Source organism: Eutrema salsugineum, unplaced genomic scaffold (genome assembly GCF_000478725.1).
Source record: "Eutrema salsugineum unplaced genomic scaffold, Eutsalg1_0 scaffold_1, whole genome shotgun sequence".
Taxonomy (NCBI): domain Eukaryota; kingdom Viridiplantae; phylum Streptophyta; class Magnoliopsida; order Brassicales; family Brassicaceae; genus Eutrema; species Eutrema salsugineum.
In genome coordinates this window covers 6,275,655-6,294,738 of record NW_006256909.1, presented here as the reverse complement: position 1 = coordinate 6,294,738, position 19,084 = coordinate 6,275,655, and the positions used below count along the sequence as shown (strand labels likewise).

At 37.8% G+C, this 19,084-nt stretch overlaps 7 protein-coding genes across 10 annotated transcripts; 2 read left to right on the top strand and 5 right to left on the bottom strand.

The window, feature by feature from the left end:
• Window positions 1-135: 135 nt before the first annotated feature.
• Window positions 136-1,232, bottom strand: LOC18030145 (pectinesterase inhibitor 7). Its single transcript, XM_006413261.2, has one exon. It carries the CDS (start codon window positions 1,058-1,060, stop codon window positions 455-457), a length of 606 nt encoding a protein of 201 aa, XP_006413324.1. The 5' UTR covers window positions 1,061-1,232; the 3' UTR covers window positions 136-454.
• On the bottom strand, window positions 573-3,403 carry LOC18030144 (pentatricopeptide repeat-containing protein At4g25270, chloroplastic). The gene is made up of 2 exons (XM_006413260.2): window positions 1,712-3,403; window positions 573-1,002 (listed from the first exon to the last, which is right to left on the bottom strand). The coding sequence occupies exon 1, from the start codon at window positions 3,302-3,304 to the stop codon at window positions 1,733-1,735; it is 1,572 nt and encodes a 523-aa protein (XP_006413323.1). The 5' UTR covers window positions 3,305-3,403; the 3' UTR covers window positions 573-1,002; window positions 1,712-1,732.
• Window positions 3,357-5,430, bottom strand: LOC18030368 (probable UMP-CMP kinase 2). Its single transcript, XM_006413259.2, has 9 exons — window positions 5,282-5,430; window positions 5,080-5,133; window positions 4,940-4,994; window positions 4,596-4,713; window positions 4,351-4,507; window positions 4,164-4,244; window positions 3,978-4,085; window positions 3,822-3,887; window positions 3,357-3,586 (listed from the first exon to the last, which is right to left on the bottom strand). Exons 1-9 carry the CDS (start codon window positions 5,348-5,350, stop codon window positions 3,521-3,523), a joined length of 774 nt encoding a protein of 257 aa, XP_006413322.1. The 5' UTR covers window positions 5,351-5,430; the 3' UTR covers window positions 3,357-3,520.
• On the bottom strand, window positions 5,300-9,588 carry LOC18030366. Of its 2 annotated transcripts, XM_024148561.1 has the most exons (15): window positions 9,281-9,518; window positions 8,889-9,022; window positions 8,650-8,799; window positions 8,452-8,563; window positions 8,038-8,338; window positions 7,692-7,905; window positions 7,521-7,610; window positions 7,146-7,401; window positions 6,926-7,038; window positions 6,735-6,833; window positions 6,615-6,662; window positions 6,405-6,515; window positions 6,193-6,283; window positions 6,000-6,110; window positions 5,300-5,435 (listed from the first exon to the last, which is right to left on the bottom strand). In XM_024148561.1, the coding sequence occupies exons 1-14, from the start codon at window positions 9,516-9,518 to the stop codon at window positions 6,007-6,009; spliced, it is 2,061 nt and encodes a 686-aa protein (XP_024004329.1). In that variant the 3' UTR covers window positions 5,300-5,435; window positions 6,000-6,006. The 2 variants fall into 2 exon arrangements, with proteins under 2 accessions (XP_024004329.1, XP_006413321.1); XM_006413258.2 differs by lacking the exon at window positions 5,300-5,435 and having other exon boundaries at window positions 5,809-6,110; window positions 9,281-9,588.
• A 1,891-nt stretch (window positions 9,589-11,479) lies between these two features.
• On the top strand, window positions 11,480-13,143 carry LOC18030367 (protein SRG1). Its single transcript, XM_006413256.2, has 4 exons — window positions 11,480-11,829; window positions 12,000-12,241; window positions 12,330-12,657; window positions 12,737-13,143. Exons 1-4 carry the CDS (start codon window positions 11,581-11,583, stop codon window positions 12,977-12,979), a joined length of 1,062 nt encoding a protein of 353 aa, XP_006413319.1. The 5' UTR covers window positions 11,480-11,580; the 3' UTR covers window positions 12,980-13,143.
• LOC18030365 (uncharacterized protein C227.17c) lies at window positions 13,138-14,671 on the bottom strand. 2 transcript variants are annotated; one of them, XM_024149531.1, is made up of 4 exons: window positions 14,543-14,671; window positions 14,195-14,245; window positions 13,820-13,938; window positions 13,138-13,512 (listed from the first exon to the last, which is right to left on the bottom strand). In XM_024149531.1, exons 1-4 carry the CDS (start codon window positions 14,625-14,627, stop codon window positions 13,390-13,392), a joined length of 378 nt encoding a protein of 125 aa, XP_024005299.1. In that variant the 5' UTR covers window positions 14,628-14,671; the 3' UTR covers window positions 13,138-13,389. The 2 variants fall into 2 exon arrangements, with proteins under 2 accessions (XP_024005299.1, XP_024005300.1); XM_024149532.1 differs by lacking the exon at window positions 14,195-14,245 and having other exon boundaries at window positions 14,543-14,665.
• A 1,917-nt stretch (window positions 14,672-16,588) lies between these two features.
• Window positions 16,589-19,040, top strand: LOC18030364 (AT-hook motif nuclear-localized protein 3). 2 transcript variants are annotated; one of them, XM_024150037.1, is made up of 5 exons: window positions 16,589-17,371; window positions 17,791-17,861; window positions 17,985-18,116; window positions 18,232-18,393; window positions 18,469-19,040. In XM_024150037.1, the coding sequence occupies exons 1-5, from the start codon at window positions 16,957-16,959 to the stop codon at window positions 18,859-18,861; spliced, it is 1,173 nt and encodes a 390-aa protein (XP_024005805.1). In that variant the 5' UTR covers window positions 16,589-16,956; the 3' UTR covers window positions 18,862-19,040. The 2 variants fall into 2 exon arrangements, with proteins under 2 accessions (XP_024005805.1, XP_006413318.1); XM_006413255.2 differs by having other exon boundaries at window positions 17,773-17,861.
• Window positions 19,041-19,084: the final 44 nt, after the last annotated feature.

Below are 19,084 nucleotides of genomic sequence, written 5' to 3'. Positions count from 1 at the left end.
TTGTGTTTAGAAAGATAATAAATGTTGTTTTTATTTAAGAAAATAAAAAAAACTATAAAAAAAAAACATCAAATATTTTAACGGACAACGACATTTCAGATATCAGTAGTTGTTTCCAAGCTGGTATTAGGCCAAATCCATAAGTCCCCCTTCAGGCCCATCGAACATTCAGCTCTACTGCCATCACTATCTCAGATGAATGAACATGAAAGAATGACTTGAGACGTTTAAAAGAGGGGATTTCAAATAACTTCACATGGAAAACAAAATCTATAATCAGATAAAATCAAAATCAACACCTTCAACTATGTAGACCGTAGATAATAATACAACAACATGGCAAGAGTAACTGACAAGACTCGAAACCAAACGAAAGCACAATTTTTCAAATCGCAATAGAAACCAAATCCAAGAGAAAAACTCTGTTCCTAAGACCAAACCTTTGGCAATGTTTTCAATGCTTGGAAGCAAAGACATTGATAAGAGCCAGGGCATTGCTCGTATCTTGCGCCACACGCACAATGTGTGCTCTGATTAAGCTTTTCAGCTCTCCATCCATGGCTTTCCCTCCAAACCCATCAAGACACGTGGTCTCATCTGTCAGAGCCGCACTTGTCCATGTCCGTACATTGCTCAAACAGAACCAGAAGTCTTCTCCGCTTTCGCCTTCCTCCAGATGCTTCAGTTCCTTCAGCGACTTGCTCAACCTGTCAACAGTATCTCCCATCTCTTCTACACAGTCCAATACAGCCTCGTGCTGCCTCTTTGTGATTCCTTTATAGTCAGTCATGTCCGAGACATAAGTTTTAGCTGACTTTGCTCGAGCCGTGATAACGGCAAGCGCTGTCTCGGCGAGCTGACGAGGCCGCTTCTTGATCTCGCTTGCATATGAAGACAGAGACTGGAAGCATTGGTCCGGGTACGTTGTTGTCTCACAAGAAGCTTTCACGAACTCTGTATCACCACTTGATTCCTCTTCAAGGTTTGTGGCCATGGCTACCGCTGCGGTGGACACATACAGAACAAAGAGAATCAGAGAAAGATCTAAACTTTTTGCCATTTTGGATTCGAAACACAAATGGGTTTTTGAATTTAACAACTAAAAGTGGAGGGAGCAGCAAAAGGGTTCAGGATGTATGGAGAGAGGCTTAAAGAATGTGTGAATGCAGATACATTGATCCTTAAATCCTTAAACACAAAGCACAAAAAGAATAGGAATTGGTTGAAACGTTAATAAATGTGAAGCAATGCGGATATCAATACAATAAAAGAGGATAAGCTGGAACTGTTTGTCTTCCTCTACAGTGTTTTTATTGCTTCGCAATATCTTATGATTCTTTTAGACGACATATTTGGATGCTAGCTTTCTAAATATGCAAGTGGTGGGTCCTAATGCACGTGACCAATGACTAAACCCATGTTACTAAACCATATGAAAACACTGGTCACGAGAAATATCGCTTTTCAATTGAATAATGCAGCGGGAAAAAGTTTAATCTAGTGAAGACACTGGTTTTTAAGTCAAATCTTGCAAAAAGACATCCCACGAGAATCTAGACATCCGAAATCACTTCTAACAGCTAACCAATCAGACGCGTTCACACATGTCATGTGATTCTTTTCTCGATGAAGTCAAATGTGTGTGTAAGATTACTCAGCATAATAATAATATGGCATAATCTGATTTAAGTAAGATAAACTCAGTATGTACCTTCGAATATAACCCCAGTTTTTATGCCTCTAATCCTCGATCTACCATCATCTGCCTTACTCTCTCAACATCCTCTGCCCTCTTTGCCTTGCTATAAATTCTCATCAACAGCTCGAAATTGTGCTCGTTATCAGGTTCCAACTCGAAAAGACGTTGAGCAGCAACCTCTCCTATATCTGCATTTCCATGGAGGTAACAAGCGTATAACAAAGCACCCCAAACAGTTGGACCAGCCTCAAACCCCATCTCTTGAACAATCATTGAGTAGGCCTCTTCCATCATCCCTGCTCTTCCGTAGAGATTCACCATACAAGCATAGTGTTCCATTCTCGGGCTTATCCCATATCCCTCCGACATCAAAGAGAATAGTCTCTCTCCATCTTCGACCATTCCTGTATTAGCACAGAGAGACAGAACCGAGACAAACGTGATAACATCAGGTCTAGCATTAGCACGTTGCATCTGCTCAAAATACTTCAAACCATTAGAATCTTTCGAATGAGCAGAGATAATAGCATTCCAAGATACGATATCTCTCTCTAGCATCTGATCGAATATGAAGCAGGCTTGACTCAATTGTCCCCTTTTGGAATATAGAACAATCAAAGCATTCACAACGGATAGCTCGCACTCCATTCCTCGCCTAATTGCCCATCCATGTAGTTGACGTCCATGTTTGAAAGACAAAACGCGAGCTAGAACACTGGATATAGCAACCTTATCAGGCTCAATCCCATCTTGAACCATAAGACGAAAAATGTGCATAGCCTCTTGTAACAAGCCATGATGAAGGTAACTAGTCAACATGGAGTTCCAAGAAACGTAGTCTTTGTTAGGAATCATGTCGAAAACATTCCTTCCTTTAACAATGTCGCCACATTTTGCATACATATCAACAAGAGCGTTAAGCACATAGACATCGTATCCATAACCTTGCTTGACCAAATCACGGTGAATTGCTTCTCCGATCTGAATAGACCCAATTCCTCCACAAGCCTTAAGGACGCGTGGGAAAGTGAACCGGTCTGGTTTTACGCCTTCTTCAGCCATCTGAAAGTAGAGAGCCATGGCGTCTTCGTACTGACCCGATTCCGCGTAGCCAGAGATAAGAGAGTTCCAAGCAAAAGCCGATGATTTTCTCTTGGACATTCGATCGAACACCTCGTGTGCAACCTCCGCGTAGCCACAAGACGCGTAGAGCCTAACAAGCTTCGACGAAATCCCCAGGTTATTGCGCAAGAGGTGCACAGGTATAAGACGGTGAACTCTAACGCCAAGGTCAATGGCTCTTAAGCTGTAACATGTCTCGAGAAGAGAGGCGAAAATCTCTGGTTCGCTGATTGTGATGCCTTTTCGAGCTGAGGTTTCGAGGTCTGTGATGACGGAGCTTAAGGCTTCGAGTTGGGTCCGGTGAATCGATTGTTTTCCGATCAGGATGGGAATGGGAGATGGTTTAGTGAAGGAAAGGGAAGTGAAACCATTGTTGTCTTGAATTTGTTTTTGCTTCAACTGTTCGTAATGTCTGGGTTTCTTTTTCATTGAAGAAGACGACACAGAAGGATAACAAAAGCTTGGTTGTACAATACTCACCATCTTCTCTTTTACTTTGTTTTGTTCTCGATAAAAGGAGTTATGGAGGGAAGCAGAGCTTATGAGAATATTAATAGATACTAAAAATTACATGGTTTTTTTTTTCCTTCTGTGTTTTTGGGTTATGGTATAACAAACAAAACGATGCAATACATTGCATAGTGATTAGTGCACCAAAATTCAAGAGTAATGAACAAATTTCAGACTGGCTGTCTTTTGTTAATTTTCTACCAAATTCGAGCCAAGAGGAGACTTTGAATTTACATGCCGACTCTGCTTCAATTGCTGCGCACAAAAATTACAGGTGTTAGACACTCACAAATCTTGCTGTACTCAAAACATTGATTGAGCTGTGCGCAGAATGGATTGTGCAAGTACTGTAACAGCAGAAATTCTCAAGGCATACAAGTCATGATTTCGTTGCAGAGAGCACAGGGGTATATAATGCATAATAATGTATGGATGATGCAGAGAAGAAAGACATTTTGAATTGAAAGAGAGAGAGAGAGGTATAGTGTACCTCAAACGGAGTGAAAATAGGTAGAACTTGTTGAAATATGTCATCTACTGTTCCTACTGCATTAATCTGCACCAAAGATGAATTAATGAAGACATTATCAACAGCTTCTCCAACCTTCTACGAAGAAGAAGTCATAAATGTTTGCAAAGAACTCACAGTGTAGAGTTTTCCTTTATTTTTGTAGTACTCGATAACAGGACGATTCAAGGCTTCAAAGATTTTCAGACGCTTCTTCATCGTAGTTATATTATCATCAACTCGGCCCTGCAACAGCAAGGATTCGGTTTCATGGCACACTCTTGACTGAAAAACTTGACAGTGGAAATACGTTTAGAAAAGCACCTGATTACGATTCAAGACCCGTTTCACCATCTCTTCTTCGGGGCAATCGAAGAACAGCACTACATTCGGGTCGGCTCCTATCTGCAATAATTTCAGGGAGCTAATTCATGTTCAAAGCTTTGTTTCGAGAATATTCCCATGTAAAAGAAGGGAAGAACACAGACTGAGATGATGCTACGCTACTCACTATGCGCTCAAATGCAACACGATTCTCCTCAGTTCGTGGAAACCCATCAATGAGAAACTTGCAACTGTCACTCGACTCCAGCTCTTTCTGTATTAGTTTTACTGTAACTTCTGAAGGAACAATTTTCCCATCTTTAATCAAGTTCAGAATCATAGCCCTGAAAATGAGATTCACCATCATGAGATACGACCACAAACTTTTGAAGGCTTTTTTAGCAAAATACACTGGAAACTTCATTGTCCTACCCATTTTTAGTGTTCAATGAGATTTCTCTCCTGAGCAAATCTCCAGCACTAAGATGAGTCAATCCAAATGTCTCAACAATCTTTTCACATTGTGTACCTTTTCCACTTCCAGGACCTCCTGAGAGTTTAAATCCAATCAGACTGAATTCAACATGATAGAAGTGTGACTCGAATGAGAAAATGTCCATTATCTTTACATGAATGGAACAACAAAACGTGCGCCCTTGATTGACGAACAAATGAGAGTTTATCATTTGCAAAATTTCAGAGGAAACTCAAATAGAAACCCAGATAGATCCAACTCCTACGTTCCAACGTATCAAACACCAGAATCGAAAACTCACCTAGTACGAATGTAATGAATGGAGCTTTCTCCTTCGACGCCAAAACGCGTTCGTCCTACGACATATAAAGTATAAACAAATTTAAACACGAAAAAACAAATTAACGAGCAGATTGATCGAGCTTTTCCCAATATATATACCGGGTTAATTATCTCCGTTGCAAAAGATTCTCCAACTTTGAGCCCTGAAGCTGCCTGGAATTTTAAGAAAATGAGTAACGAACTAGTTAAATCCACAAAATCAAAATATTCAAGCGAGGGAACAGACAATGATTTCATAACGCCTGGAGAAAGGAAAAGAAAAAGCGATTGGGATTGAAAAACGAAGAGGGAAACGTCGCACCTGGTTAAGCGAAAGGGATCGGGATGATGAAGAAATCATCGGAGAAAGTGAAGCCACGCGTCTCCACATCTTGCTCACTTCTTCTTCGCCTTCTTCTTCGTCTTCGTCCTTCACTTCTCTGCAATTTCCTTTATTTCGGGGTTTCGATTTCGGACTTTGGATTTTTTCAGATTCCAGCAAGAATATCGTCGAAAAACAGATCAAGGAGAATAAAATAATGAGGAGCAGTGCGCCAAAAATAATTATTCAACGTACTCGCGACACCGTTTCTGTGGGATTTTAATGTTTGTGTTTCAGCGAAATTTTAAGTTAAAAATAAGAATAGGTCAGAAAGTTTTCTTTTGAGTTTTGACAAAGACTGAAAATGGAACCCAAGCGAAAGCAAACGTGCAGTCTTCCATTTCAATATATCCAGAACGCTTTGTTGTTTTTGGCCTCCCAAAACAGCACGTACTTTCACAAGTAAATGAAACAAACCATATAAAAATGCAATTTTCAGTAGTTTCAGTTTCGCTAGTTCTCAGTAGTAATAGAAACTTGGGCTTACCAAAAGCTTGTAAATATCTTCATGAAGATAAACAAAGAATCATATTGTATACAGTCAGATTGAAAATCTAACGGTTCCTTTAAATTGCTTCTTAACTAGTTATGAACATTTTGCATTCCAAGGCCCCGACACAACCTAACTATACCATCTTAGAAACTGCTTTCTGCTTACCAAATCCTTAGTTTTCTTTACTCAGTGCTTGTTCATCACTTGCGACTTTCGCTATCCATTCGCAGATAATCGGATTCACCTCCTCTGGGATCTCATCGTGGGGACAGTGACCTGTACTTGCAAATGAGACTTAAACAAGAATGATATACACTTATAGAGATAAACAGGAGTTTTAGCAGTTAGTTTATTTTACCCGCATTAACTTTCTTAACCACCATTGCTGGGCAAAGCTCTTTCAATAAGGCCACTTTCTTCTGCGGATCCGAAATAGGATCTTTCATTCCCTAATACACGAATGCAACTAATGAACATTGATCATGTAATTCTTAATAGAAGTTAGAATGAGGATCATAATGTTTTTTTTTTTTGGTCAATTGAGGATCATAATGTTTGAAATCTTGATACCTGTATGACTAGAGTTTTTCCCTCAAACCCTTTGAGGAGATAATTCAAAGGAAGCGAAAGATCAAAGCCGAAGATACTTTCCAGGACCTTAACTACACCGGGGTCTCGGGACTGTTGTGTGTTTTAAGGTAATGCCAGTAATCTATCATCAATATTTTACTTGTAGATCGTGGATCAACCAATGCAAATAAAATGCAAACAAAAGGATACTGCTCTTAGCATTTCAGTGATCAGAAAATCATCAGCTCTCTCAGGTTTCTGCATCATAAACAAGCAGTTGGGTTAGGAGCCTGGCAAAATAATGAGCAATTATATCTTCATATTACTTACAACTGGATAACAATCCTTTAATAGCTTTTTGACGTTGAACTGTAGGAACAAGAGAAGAAGACGAGCACCCAGCTGTGCGCCTAATGGAACTCGCCTTTCCTGGAAAAAAAAAAATGGTAAGATGTGCGAGACAACTAGGTGAATTTCCGAGCCCAAACTCTTCTATTTTCCAAATAATCTGAAATACATACTCTAGAGATTGGGAGAGGAGAGTATCCAGGAATCACATTGCCAGCATTGTTAACAAGGACAGCGGACTTAACCAAGGAAGGCCAAAAAAAGACCATTAGTGCAACGAAATACCCTGATAAAGATAAAACATGCGGACACAATTATATGAGTATCATAAATTCTTTGTGCCATTTATACGCATATGTTACAATTTACAGCTCAGTAACTTAGGATGCATACCACCGATCGAGTTCCCAACGCAATGTGCTGGTTCGCCAACTACTTCAATCATAAAGTCCCGCAGCATTTCAGCCCATAAAAGCTCGGTGTAAATGATATTCGGCTTTTCTGATTTTCCGAAACCCAAGAGTGTGATTGTCCATACTCGGTTTTTGCTATTTACGATGCTGTCTATATTGTCACGGTAATGCTCCAGAAAAGCACCAAAGCCATGCACAAGGAGAACGGCAGGGCCTTCATTGCCAACCACTGTGTACTGAAAAACAAGGAGGTGATCCTATTTAAATTTCAATAAACCGATAAAAAGGGATCAAGAAGCGCGTTATAAAAATGACCAATGAAGACCATTGGAGATATATGAGTAAATAACAGAACCTGAATAAGATAACCCTTCCATCTCCAAATCCTTATAGAGCGCTTTTTTTCATCAATCCTCTCTTTATTTAGAGCCAAAAGTGAATACCACTGGCACAATGAAAAAAAAAAAAATCATATTTTGGAAAAGAGCGTGAAAGCATAGAGAAATCACACATGTGACTCTTGTACCTCCATAGAGCACACAGCATCAGTTGCAGCAGATACTGTAGCAGCTGAATATCCAAATGGAGAAATAAATCCAGCATTCCTTTCTTTTTCGTACTCGATTGCATCATAGTGAACCCTTCTTCTGGATACAATACCAAGACAGAGGGCAGGTCCAAAAAGTTTGAAAAATGAAGCTCCAGGCCTAATCTCAGCATCACGAAGCCTTGCATGAACCCTAGTTAATATCAAAACCAACACCGATCACTCTTCAACAAGACATAAGATCTACCCAGATTCACTCCATACGAAAACTTTTATATGATATGGGAACGGATAATAGCATCAGATTTTGAGAACACCCACGTACTCTTGCCAGTCATCTCGACTTGTACCCTCTAAGTATCTCAAGTATCCTGCTAGTGCATTCAGTACAACCTCAGTTCCACCTCCAACAATATCTCTTTTTCTTGTGACAAAAGCAGAGTTGTGCACCTTCTTCCTTAAGTTTCCATCAAGAACTCGATCAGAACCGCTCCCCTTCAAGTTACCAGTTTTTTCCATTAATACTCTTTCGACAGATGCCTGTGAAATTTCCCTCCAGCTATTTTCTTTTTCACATAAGATTTCCTTCATGTAATCCTTCAGGTCATCGAGTGTTGGCACAGAACCTGGCGCATGTTTCATTTACCATTTGCATAGCGTTAAAAGAGTCACAAATCAGATATCTCAGGAACTACTCAAGCACGAGATCCAACTCCATGACTCTTGAAGAAAAGCTTACCCCACTGCAATTCACTTCCCGGAGATGAAAATATTGCTGCAGGAGCAGGCAAAGTGAGAGGCAGCTTTAGTTTCTTAAACTCTTCCCAAGATTGTGGCAGATTCGTCAAATTCTGGAGGACCAAAAATGTGTCATATACGTAAGTGGTTCCGAATCTCAATGAAGAAACTGAGATTGCAAGAGAATCATATACATTACTTGAGTCTCATAAAAAGGAGTCCGCCAAACAACAATTCTCGGTGGTTCTCCAAGAAAAGAAACGCCTTCCATTTTATTCTTCACAGCATCCAAAACCTCACACAAGTGGTATTCTACCTCTTCTTCCACAAAGACAAAGGGAGCTCGGACCTGTTACAGTCCAGTACGTGCTGTGACAAATACTTATCTTGGCTGAAAATTGTTGAAAATGCTCAACTATACCCATGAAGTGAAGTTACCTCATTGACGAGATCTTCAATGACATTTTCTGCGTTCCCGTATCTGAGCATAAGATTAGATCCTTGCTTCCTCAATGATTTTCTTAGCTCTTCCAAGGCTATAATAGCTAGTTCAAGGGTGTCCGTTGTGTATCCTACAGATAAGCTGTTGGATCAGATACACAATTGAAGAAATGGAGGATTCTGGCTTTGGGATCCTAGCTGCTTAAAACGGAAACCATTCCACTCTCATACAATCTAAAACGAAGTAGGGGTTCATCAACTAAGACATCTAGCAAGCACAAGTAACCTGGCCAACGATAAGGGGCACAATGTGCCGCTTGAAGCTTCCAGAGAAATCGAATACGTTCCGCTAATCGATCTAACATTTGGTGAAGTGGGTTTGAACTTACGCGATAGAATACGGCGATCGAGGACGTAGAGAGGTATGACAGCTCTGTACTTGGACGCGGCGAGGAGGCCAGGATGATCATCAACACGAAGGTCATGCTTGAACCACACAACCGCCGTGGAACCTTCAGTCGCAGCCGAAGACAAACAACATCTGCATCGGTTCCTACGATAATCGGCGGGGAAGTGATTCCGCCGGAGATGGTGAGGCAGGAAATGAGGGAGATGGAGCGACGCCATGAGTACGCGGGAAGAGCAGAATCAGTGGATTAGTAGTTTCCATGAACTCGAAGCAGAGAGGGAGAGAGTGAAAATTGTGGTGGAGAAGACTCACTGAAACTGTGTGGTGAAGGGACCACAGAGGAAGAAACACCCAACGCTCGAAACGACGTAGTTTCACTTACTGCTCCCTTCTTCCAGCAAAAGGGAATTTTAGGCTAAGCTAAATTGCGTTTTTAAATACAATTCCCAGTTTTTTGTTAATCAACAAAAATCTACAGAATAAAATTGTGTTTTTGCTTATAGCAAATACAAAGGAAAAACCATTTCGTAGAATCTATTCCGCAATATTTTTTTCGTCATTCCGTAAGATTACCAATCAAAGCTTAAAAATGTTTTTTTTTTATTTTTTAAGACAATATACGTTTTTGTGTGTATTTTTTCATTCCGTGGATTTTTGTTGATTGGCAAAAAAATCTATGGAATCTATTATATTAGAACAGAAGCACATTTAGTACTTGCTTCCAAACACTCCTAATTTTTTTTAAGTGTTTAAAAATAATTTTAATAATTATTTATATTTAATTTCGAAAATTAGTTATCAATTTAAATATTTTTAGAGTTCCTTAAATATAGGAAATTTAGATTTAATTTGATTTGATTACAAATAATAAATCAGATATTAATTTAAATTTGATTTAAAGATTCTAATTTAAATAATTTCTATACTATTAAACATTTTTATCAAAAATATCTAGAATTTTTGAAAAAAAAAAATTCACATATGAAAAATAATGGTCATATTTGAAATATAAAATATTTGTAATGATGTAAATGATATGATATTTATGTTGCTGATGTAATATATTTACGATTATGATTTATTTACAAATTAATAATAAAATAATAGGTAAATTTAAATGTATAATTTAAATATTAAAAATATATTTTTTAAAATTCATAGAACTAAAAATATATATAAAAAATCGGGTTAAAAATATTTTGGTAACTAAAATCACTAATTTTGAATTATACATGTATATCGAAAATATATTTTTCATACAAAATCAAAACATAAAAAATTAAAAATTATTGCATACACTATAATGTGGTTTAAAAAACCAGTTGTACACTCCCTTCGTTGATTAAATTTTAGAAAACTATAATGCTAAATAATACTGTTAATACATCTCAAACTTTTAACAAATATTTATATTATACGGTAATATGAACGGAAAAGTTATATTTATGTTTTTATAATAGTTCATTTTGAATTAATATTAGCGGACAGGTTAAAATTTTAATTTTAATATTATAAAAATATATCTAAACACAAAAATCATTATTTTCACTTATTAAAAAATATATTTATAAAAATAATTATATCTAGACTCAAAAACACAAATTATATTACAAAATTCGTTAAACAATAAAAAATATTCCTGTGCGGATGCACGGGGTTAGAATCTAGTTGTGTTTTAAAGTGCAATTACACGGTTCGTAAATTACCAATCAAAGCCTTAATGATAAACAATTTTACTAAACAAAATGGATTAGTGCAAATTTTTGTAAATTATTATTAGTTCAAATCTTCAAAAAATCCATGGCGCGCATTGGAATCCAAAAAAAAAACGAGTTTATAAAACAAAATGGATTACGGTCGTCCAGGTCCATGTGCTAAGTCTTATCCTAACCTAAAACTTTTAAAGATCCCTCCAAATTTGACCAAATCTTAAAAGCATATTGAAAAGTAGCTATATCTTGCTCTACAAACCCAAAAAGATGACATCAAATAAACTTATAAATTTACAGCGTTTATATTCTAACGTAAACACACACGTAACGAGTGGCAGCAGCCAGCAGCCAGCAGCCAGCAGCCAGCAGCCAGCAGGCAGCAGCCAGCAATATTGTCAATAAAGAATTATACTGTTTTCCATTTCTCACATCTAAAAGCATATAAATACTTGTAGACATTGCACTTATCCGTCATATGCTCTAACTAGAAAAACAATAGTCTCCAAATAAATCGTTAGATTATATTTGACATTATTAACTTTTTTCTTCCTTACAAGAAGAAGCGGCCATGGAAGCCAAGGGAGCAAGCCAGCTTAGCTCTATTATCGTTCCTTCTGTTCAAGAGATGGTCAAGGAGAAGATGATCAAGACGGTTCCTCCCAGGTATGTACGGTCTGATCTAGACAAAGCTGAGATCGACGTTGACTTAAACACCAAGATCCCAGTCATCGACATGAATCGTTTGTGTTCTTCAACCACCATGGATTCTGAGATTGACAAGCTCGACTTCGCTTGCAAAGAATGGGGATTTTTCCAGGCAAGTCTCCTAAGTCAAACAAACTTGACTATTTTCTATTTATCGAAATTTCCCCGTTTATAATTCATTCTGTAGAAAACAAACCTATCTTCTTCTTTCTTTTTTTTTGGTTAAGAGTATTTCAGCTTGTAGATTTCAAATCTTATCATTGTGTTTATGACTATCTCCAGCTTGTAAACCATGGAATGGACTCAGGCTTCTTGGATAAAATCAAGTCCGAGATTCAAGATTTGTTCAACCTTCCTATGGAAGAGAAGAAGAAGCTTTGGCAACAACCTGAGAACATGGAAGGGTTTGGACAGGTTTTTGTGGTTTCAGAAGAGCAGAAACTCGATTGGGCAGACATGTTCTACGTTGCAATGCAACCAGTTGGATTACGTGACTTGTTCCCCAAGATACCTCTTCCCTTTAGGTTTGCTTTACATGTGTAATTAAAGGAAATTCTTACCAGCTCCACATAAGTCTTCTCTGTTTATAAATTATTGTCCATGTTTCTTCAGAGATACACTGGACTCGTATTCCGCTGAAGTGAAAAGCATAGCTAGGATCTTATTTGAGAAGATGGCCATAGCCTTGAAGATCAAGCCCGAGGAAATGGAAAAGCTTTTTGATGATGAGTTAGAACAGAGAATAAGGATAAATTACTACCCACCTTGTCCAGAGCCCGATCAGGTTATTGGTCTGACTCCGCATTCTGATTCTACTGGACTCACCATACTGTTGCAGGTTAATGAAGTGGAAGGTCTACAAATCAAGAAAAACGGCAAGTGGGTCTCTGTCAAACCTCTCCCAAATGCATTCATTGTCAATGTTGGAGACATCTTAGAGGTATGTTATATGGACCAGAGAGCATACACAACTGGTATCATATTGTTAAATGGTTCTGATGATGGTATAATCAATGTAGATCATAACGAATGGGACATACCGAAGTATAGAGCATCGTGGGGTTGTGAACTCAGAGAAAGAGAGGCTATCTGTGGCAACATTTCACAACACGGGAATGGGTAAAGAAATTGGTCCACTAAAAAGTTTCGTTGAAAGGAAAAAGGCTGCATTTTTCAGAAGCGTTACCAGTGAAGAGTATTTAAAGGGCTTCTTCTCCCGTGAGCTTAATGGAAAAGCTTACCTCGATGATATGAGAATCTAGAGGAAAAACCACAGAAGTTTTCTTCTTTGAAAAAAAAAACAAAAAACATGGGTATGTTTCTTATACTGTATTTCGAACTTTATTAATAAAGGAATAAAACAAGGAACCTTTCTGTAACAGATGTAAGATTTTATTCAGCAATGTATTCTTTTTTGCTGTTGTTACAAATCAACCAAATACATCCACGGTCCAATAAATGACCTCTAAATATCCTTCTATCTTTCCGGATGCGCTGCTTTGGAGATTGAGGCATAAACTTAACTCAAAATGTTCATCTTAACCGATGACAAAAGCTTGTTCTATAATCTATCCGGCAGAACAACCTGCAGATCTCTAGCAGAAATCGAGTTTCTTGGAAGTAAAAATTGTCCATCAAGAATCCAGTAGAGAATGTGAAAGTGCATGTACTTCTAACAATTTGGATCATCCAAATGCCCAAAAGTCTCGTTCCAATGAATTGACGCTTCTTCCTGTGTCCGTATAATCCAGATATGTTTGGCTGCATCTGTTTTATCTCGCTCTTCCAGAATTTTCTGCAATTGTCAAACCTTTAATAACTTGGAACCTAACAGATATTCATATATACATAAACAGTCGAAACTTAACCAATGTTTTTATGTAATATTGGATATGGTGAAGAAGAACAATGTTTCCATTTTTATCTTACTCCAAGAAAAACAGAATTGAAAAAGAGGTGTGTATCACAGAACTCCAAGGCAATAGTCGTTTGAGGTTATCTAGTCTATGTGATATCCGATAGATGATGCTAATGTTTATTCCTCTCGAGTAGACAAACGAAATGAAGAATGAACAAACAGTAAGATCAAAGAATGTACAAACCTGGGCTTCCGAAGCACTTTTTGTCTTTAATGAAAGACAATCAAAGAGATCAGAGAACTTCTGAGTACAATCATCAAGTTTTCCAACCCGGTAATACTGCTGCATTTGGTAAAATGGAGCTGCGAAGAGATACTCTGAGTTAATCCTTAGGTCAAATGGAGCCAAGACAACATCATTAGGTGAGATGAATTCAACATAAACAGCAAAAACATAAAGTAAAGGAGAACAGAACGCAAAAAAAAAAAAGAATCCTAGATAAAAAAAAAGCCCATATCTTGTAGAATTGTATCAGTGATACATGTTCTCATAGAATGATACAAAGCGGTACAGCTCGCTAAATACTTCAAAGACTAATCCATTTTTTCAAAACCCAACCTTGTCCTGTCTCATCGCCATTGCTGGTTTTGTTGGACCATCTAGACATCCCTTCAACAAAACATATATTGTGGAAGTGATTTGAGAGATCTTTCAAATACGAAATTCCCATTTTTTGGTGTAAAACTAAACCATTTCTAAACTACAAATTTCTAGCGGATGGATCAAATCTCAATCAAGCTCAAATTTTGATTGCTCAATGAAATAACCCTTGGAAGAAAAAATTCCCATTGGAACCAGTAGCGAAAGTTGTTGAGAGGAGAGGGAATATAGATTTTTGCAGGAGAGAAAATCGAAGATGTAAAATCAGAGAAATGAGATCAGACAAGGGGGTAAAACAAGACATACAGTAACAGAACCAGAGAGCGTCGAAGCATTTGGTGCAGGATACGCGCCGCCGCACAGCTGAAGAGTCTTCCATCTTCGTGCTCATCGTGTCTGCTCAATGCGGGAAGAAGAAATGGATCTGGAAACGGGTCAGCTAGTTGTACTCGGGTTTAGATTTAGGGCCTTTTTCCATTTTAGCAAAAGAAAAGCCCATATTCTTTTATTTTTTTATTTTTCTTTTTAAACTCACAAAAATACATCAATTTAATTATAAAAAACGGTTTTGCTAGATTTTAGTGAGCTTCTTTGTCGGCTTATTATGCGGTTTTGGATAACTGTACTAGTACTGATTAGTTTCAGCTACTTGTAATCTTCTAGTGAAGGATAAATAATGCAATTGTATTGAGGAATTGATTACTTGATTTGATAAAAAGTTTGTTTCAGTTTAGAACAAATATTAGATTTAAGTGAGCTCCTGAATACAAATCGACCAATAAGAGATTTAAAAAGTCTGTTTATCAGGTCAATATTCTGAATGTATTTTATCAACCAAAAAAAAATATAATAAATATTCTGAATGTAGCAGTATGGTTTTGTAAGAAAATGCATCTTTCTAAGAGACGAGTAAAACTTTCATGATACCCTGATACCCACTATATATATACACTCGAATGCTGATTGTGGTTGGGCTAAAAACTTAATCATAAAACTCTTGCAAAACCATGATGATTTTTGGGAGAGAACAAATAATAAGAATTCTCCAAAACAATTATTTTACGTTCAAGTCAATGAGAAAACCACAAAACTAGTTGTAGAATCAGAAGACAGAGGAGCCAAGAGAGGTGACCATAGTGGAAAATAGGCAATGGCCTTTGCCCACATTTATAGTTTAAATTTTTAGGGCACATTTTTGGTAGCCATGTTCGTTGAGTTGACTTCTGCGGGTTCAGGGTTTTCTTGGTAGTTTCATATAAGACTTTGTGTTCATGATTTCTATAAAGTTGTGAAATGGTAGTTTAAATGTTCAAATCCTGGTTTTTTAACAAAAAAATTATACACATTATTTAAAATAATACCACAATAACTGTTTTGGGTGTCTAAATGTGTTAATACGGCACTGCCAGTTGAGATATAATATGGATAAAAAGGAATAACGATTCATTCATCTACCAAAAAAATGTTAGACCAGTTGAACAATATTTTAAAACTTTTTACATTTCAATATCTCATATGCTTCATTTTAAAGATATAAAAAAAAATACAAACTATACTTGTATACAAAGGAAAGGCTAACAATAATTACTTGGCAAATACATTGTAGACAATTTAGATTTGAAGAGAAAAAAAAACATTCAGTAGGATGATACAGTACTGAAGCAATTGAGGATAAACCGTTTTTGGCATTATATCATCAACTTAATGATATTAATCAAGTCAAACTTGAGATGATGTAAACCATCAATCATCATTCATAGACGTGTGAAAATGGATTCTGACAGGCCCAGTCCGTATGTTTGAGAGAGGACCAGAGTTTGTGGGAGTTAGGGAGGAATTTTAGTCAAACTTTTTATGTTTAGTCAACGAGATTAGACCAAAGTGATATGTCTCTGTCTTAATGTTTATTATATAGGGTTGTAGGCCAAAAAAAAAAAAGCAATTTGGCATGGCTCAAACGTTACGTTTGCTCATTTGCTTTACAGCTCTTTTATTTCCTTTTTTTTAATATATCCCCCGATGGAAAAAATTACTACAATTTAAGTAAATACAAAACCATTAGTTGACTAACCAAACCATTTGTTTGGTCCATAACCAAGTTACTTTATCTTATGCTATAGTAGTATAAACTTATATCAACCAAGATTACCAGACCGGAACAGTTTTCCCTTAACCAGGTTTCGAATTAAGTGTTGATTTTTTTAGATTATCATATAAATCTACAGTTACACATTTTCCTTGTTTCTCTTTCTCTCTTTCTTTTTCTTGATAATAAAATTATAATATCTATCTGGTTTTTTTTTTCTTTTTCTCCTTACATTATTCTTGCCAAAACCCTAATTTCACCTCACCCGTTGAGAAATTTCTCCCCCAACTTAAACCACCCACTTAGAAAAAAAAAAATTAGATCTTTCTTCTTTGCTTATAATTATGGATGTTTTAGGTCGAATTTTCTGAAATTAAGATTGATTCCTCCCATGGAAGCTCTGTTTTTTTCTCTGTCCTAAGCTACTACTGATCTTCCTCCTTCTCCAAAAACATTTCTCCTGCAAATCTCATCTTGTTTTTATTTCTCATCTCTGAATCTTAACTTTACACAGTTTGTAGAACAAGCTTTAATCTTTTGTGATCACAAAGATTCAGAGGGATCTTGAAATTTTATCTGGGCTCTACTCACTTGTCGGAATCTCTCCCTACAAGAATCACTGATCTATGTCCGTATGGAGGAGAGAGAAGGAACCAACAACAACAACTCTTCCAGTTTTGGATTGAAGCAACAACATGAAGCTGCTCCTTCTGATGCTTACCCAATGGACCCACCACGACCCGATAACCCTAACCCGTTTTCGGCCCCACCCATCACTTCTTCCGCCGCCGCCGTGGCTGAAAATGCGGCTCCTCCGTTCAGCTTAACAATGCAGCCGGAGACCGCTTCTTCCGAGCTGAAAAAGAAGAGAGGAAGGCCGAGAAAGTATAATCCCGACGGGACTCTCGCGGTGACTCTCTCGCCGATGCCAATCTCCTCCTCCGTTCCACTGTCGTCGGAGTTTCCTCCTCGAAAACGAGGAAGAGGACGCGGCAAGTCCAATCGATGGCTCAAGAAGTCCCAAATGTTCCAATTCGACAGAAGTCCTGGTAATCTCTCTCATGCTTTGACAAACTCTTTGGAACCTTCGATGGTTGTCTGTTCAAAATTAGAAATGTAGCAGTTTTGTTAGTTACTTGATTCATATGGATCTATACGGGTCTGCCTTTGGTTTGACTCGAACGATGTTAGAATAAGAAGTGAACTTTTGAGTCACAAGTCATAGTGAAGAGAAAGTAAAGGCTACGACTTTAGGGAAGTATTCGAACAGAAACATCACAACATTTCCCAAAAATTTCCACAGTTAGAGTGAAAAGTGAATACAGCTCCGATTAAGAGAAATCCTCGTCTTGTGTTTGTTACATGAATTCATAACATCGCATTTCATTGTGCCAATGAATATCTTAAAGCTTTGTTGTCTCAGCTCTGATTTTGACTTCTCTGGATTCAGTTGATACCAATTTTGCAGGTGTAGGAACTGCTGCTGATTTTGTTGGCGCGAACTTTACACCTCATGTGCTCACTGTAAACGCTGGAGAGGTAGGGTTTTCTGAATATTCGTCTGTGATATGATCATAGTCATAGGCATTGTGGTTCACACTTCAAATATCCTAACTATGATCAATTCATTAGCTGATCTCTTGACACATGGATTTTGTGCAGGATGTGACAATGAAGATAATGACCTTCTCTCAACAAGGATCTCGTGCTATCTGCATCCTCTCAGCAAATGGTCCCATCTCCAATGTTACGCTTCGTCAATCTATGACATCTGGTGGTACTCTAACTTATGAGGTCTGAATACTCTCTCTCTCTCTTGTCATATATATATATAGATATATGAATAATGAACTTCTCTCTATTGGGTTTCCTTCAAATGTATTTGGGTTGTGTATGTTATTGTGATCAGGGTCGTTTTGAGATTCTCTCTTTGACGGGTTCATTTATGCAAAACGACTCTGGAGGAACTCGAAGTAGAGCTGGTGGTATGAGTGTTTGCCTAGCAGGACCAGACGGTCGTGTCTTTGGTGGAGGACTCGCTGGTCTATTTCTTGCTGCTGGTCCTGTCCAGGTTGGTTCAAACGTCCAGATCTAATGTGGTCTTGGAACATGAGTTTCTTGTGTTCTGAAATCGATTTATTTACAGGTAATGGTAGGGACCTTTATAGCGGGTCAGGAGCAGTCGCAGCTGCAGCTAGCAAAAGAAAGACGGCAAAGATTCGGTGCTCAACCATCTTCCATCTCCTTTAACATCACAGCAGAAGAACGGAAGGCAAGATTCGAGAGGCTCAACAAGTCTGTTGTTATTCCTGCACCAACTGCTTCATACCAGCATGAGAACACACCTAGTGCGGTTCACAGTTATTACACAAACTCGGTTAACCACGCCAAGGATCCCTTCTCTTCTATCCCGGGAGGAGCAGGAGGAAATGGGGGAGAAGATGAAGGCGAGGAGGATGAAGAAGATGACGATGAATTAGAAGGTGAGGACGAAGAGTTTGGAGGGGATAGCCAATCTGAGAATGAGATACCGAGCTGATGATGATCGTGCTGTTTCTTTTTCACGGATTTGTTAGGGTGGTGATGGGTTTTCAGATTTTGGTTGATTGTTAACACAGAATGTTTAGAAGCTCCTATCTTTTAGGTTCTTTCCTCTTGTGATTGTTGTAGTATCAATATGTTAGAAACAAACTCACGATTGCAAAAACTCTTCTTCAAGAAAGTTCACTTTGCTTTTCCAATTTAAAAATATTCACACATAT

Bases quoted from the DNA above. Each gene is read 5' to 3' on its own strand.
- LOC18030145 (XM_006413261.2), bottom strand. From the start codon at position 1,060: ATGGCAAAAAGTTTAGATCTTTCTCTGATTCTCTTTGTTCTGTATGTG.
- LOC18030144 (XM_006413260.2), bottom strand. From the start codon at position 3,304: ATGGTGAGTATTGTACAACCAAGCTTTTGTTATCCTTCTGTGTCGTCT.
- LOC18030368 (XM_006413259.2), bottom strand. From the start codon at position 5,350: ATGTGGAGACGCGTGGCTTCACTTTCTCCGATGATTTCTTCATCATCC. The intron at 5,134-5,281 runs GTGCGACGTTTC...TTAAAATTCCAG, and splicing joins GATCCCTTTCGCTTAACCAG to GCAGCTTCAGGGCTCAAAGT. The intron at 4,086-4,163 runs GTGCTTTTCTAA...TTGCTGTTGCAG, and splicing joins GGGTCTTGAATCGTAATCAG to GGCCGAGTTGATGATAATAT.
- LOC18030366 (XM_006413258.2), bottom strand. From the start codon at position 9,518: ATGGCGTCGCTCCATCTCCCTCATTTCCTGCCTCACCATCTCCGGCGG. The intron at 7,611-7,691 runs GTACAAGAGTCA...TCATTGTGCCAG, and splicing joins ATGCTGTGTGCTCTATGGAG to TGGTATTCACTTTTGGCTCT. The intron at 6,834-6,925 runs GTATGTATTTCA...TTTTTTTTCCAG, and splicing joins CTCCTCTCCCAATCTCTAGA to GAAAGGCGAGTTCCATTAGG.
- LOC18030367 (XM_006413256.2), top strand. From the start codon at position 11,581: ATGGAAGCCAAGGGAGCAAGCCAGCTTAGCTCTATTATCGTTCCTTCT. The intron at 11,830-11,999 runs GCAAGTCTCCTA...GACTATCTCCAG, and splicing joins AAGAATGGGGATTTTTCCAG to CTTGTAAACCATGGAATGGA. The intron at 12,658-12,736 runs GTATGTTATATG...TAATCAATGTAG, and splicing joins ATGTTGGAGACATCTTAGAG to ATCATAACGAATGGGACATA.
- LOC18030365 (XM_024149531.1), bottom strand. From the start codon at position 14,627: ATGAGCACGAAGATGGAAGACTCTTCAGCTGTGCGGCGGCGCGTATCC. The intron at 13,939-14,194 runs GTTGGGTTTTGA...ATCTCTTCGCAG, and splicing joins TGGCGATGAGACAGGACAAG to CTCCATTTTACCAAATGCAG. The intron at 13,513-13,819 runs GTTTGTACATTC...TGACAATTGCAG, and splicing joins AAAGTGCTTCGGAAGCCCAG to AAAATTCTGGAAGAGCGAGA.
- LOC18030364 (XM_006413255.2), top strand. From the start codon at position 16,957: ATGGAGGAGAGAGAAGGAACCAACAACAACAACTCTTCCAGTTTTGGA. The intron at 17,372-17,772 runs GTAATCTCTCTC...CTCTGGATTCAG, and splicing joins CCAATTCGACAGAAGTCCTG to TTGATACCAATTTTGCAGGT. The intron at 18,117-18,231 runs GTCTGAATACTC...TATTGTGATCAG, and splicing joins GTGGTACTCTAACTTATGAG to GGTCGTTTTGAGATTCTCTC.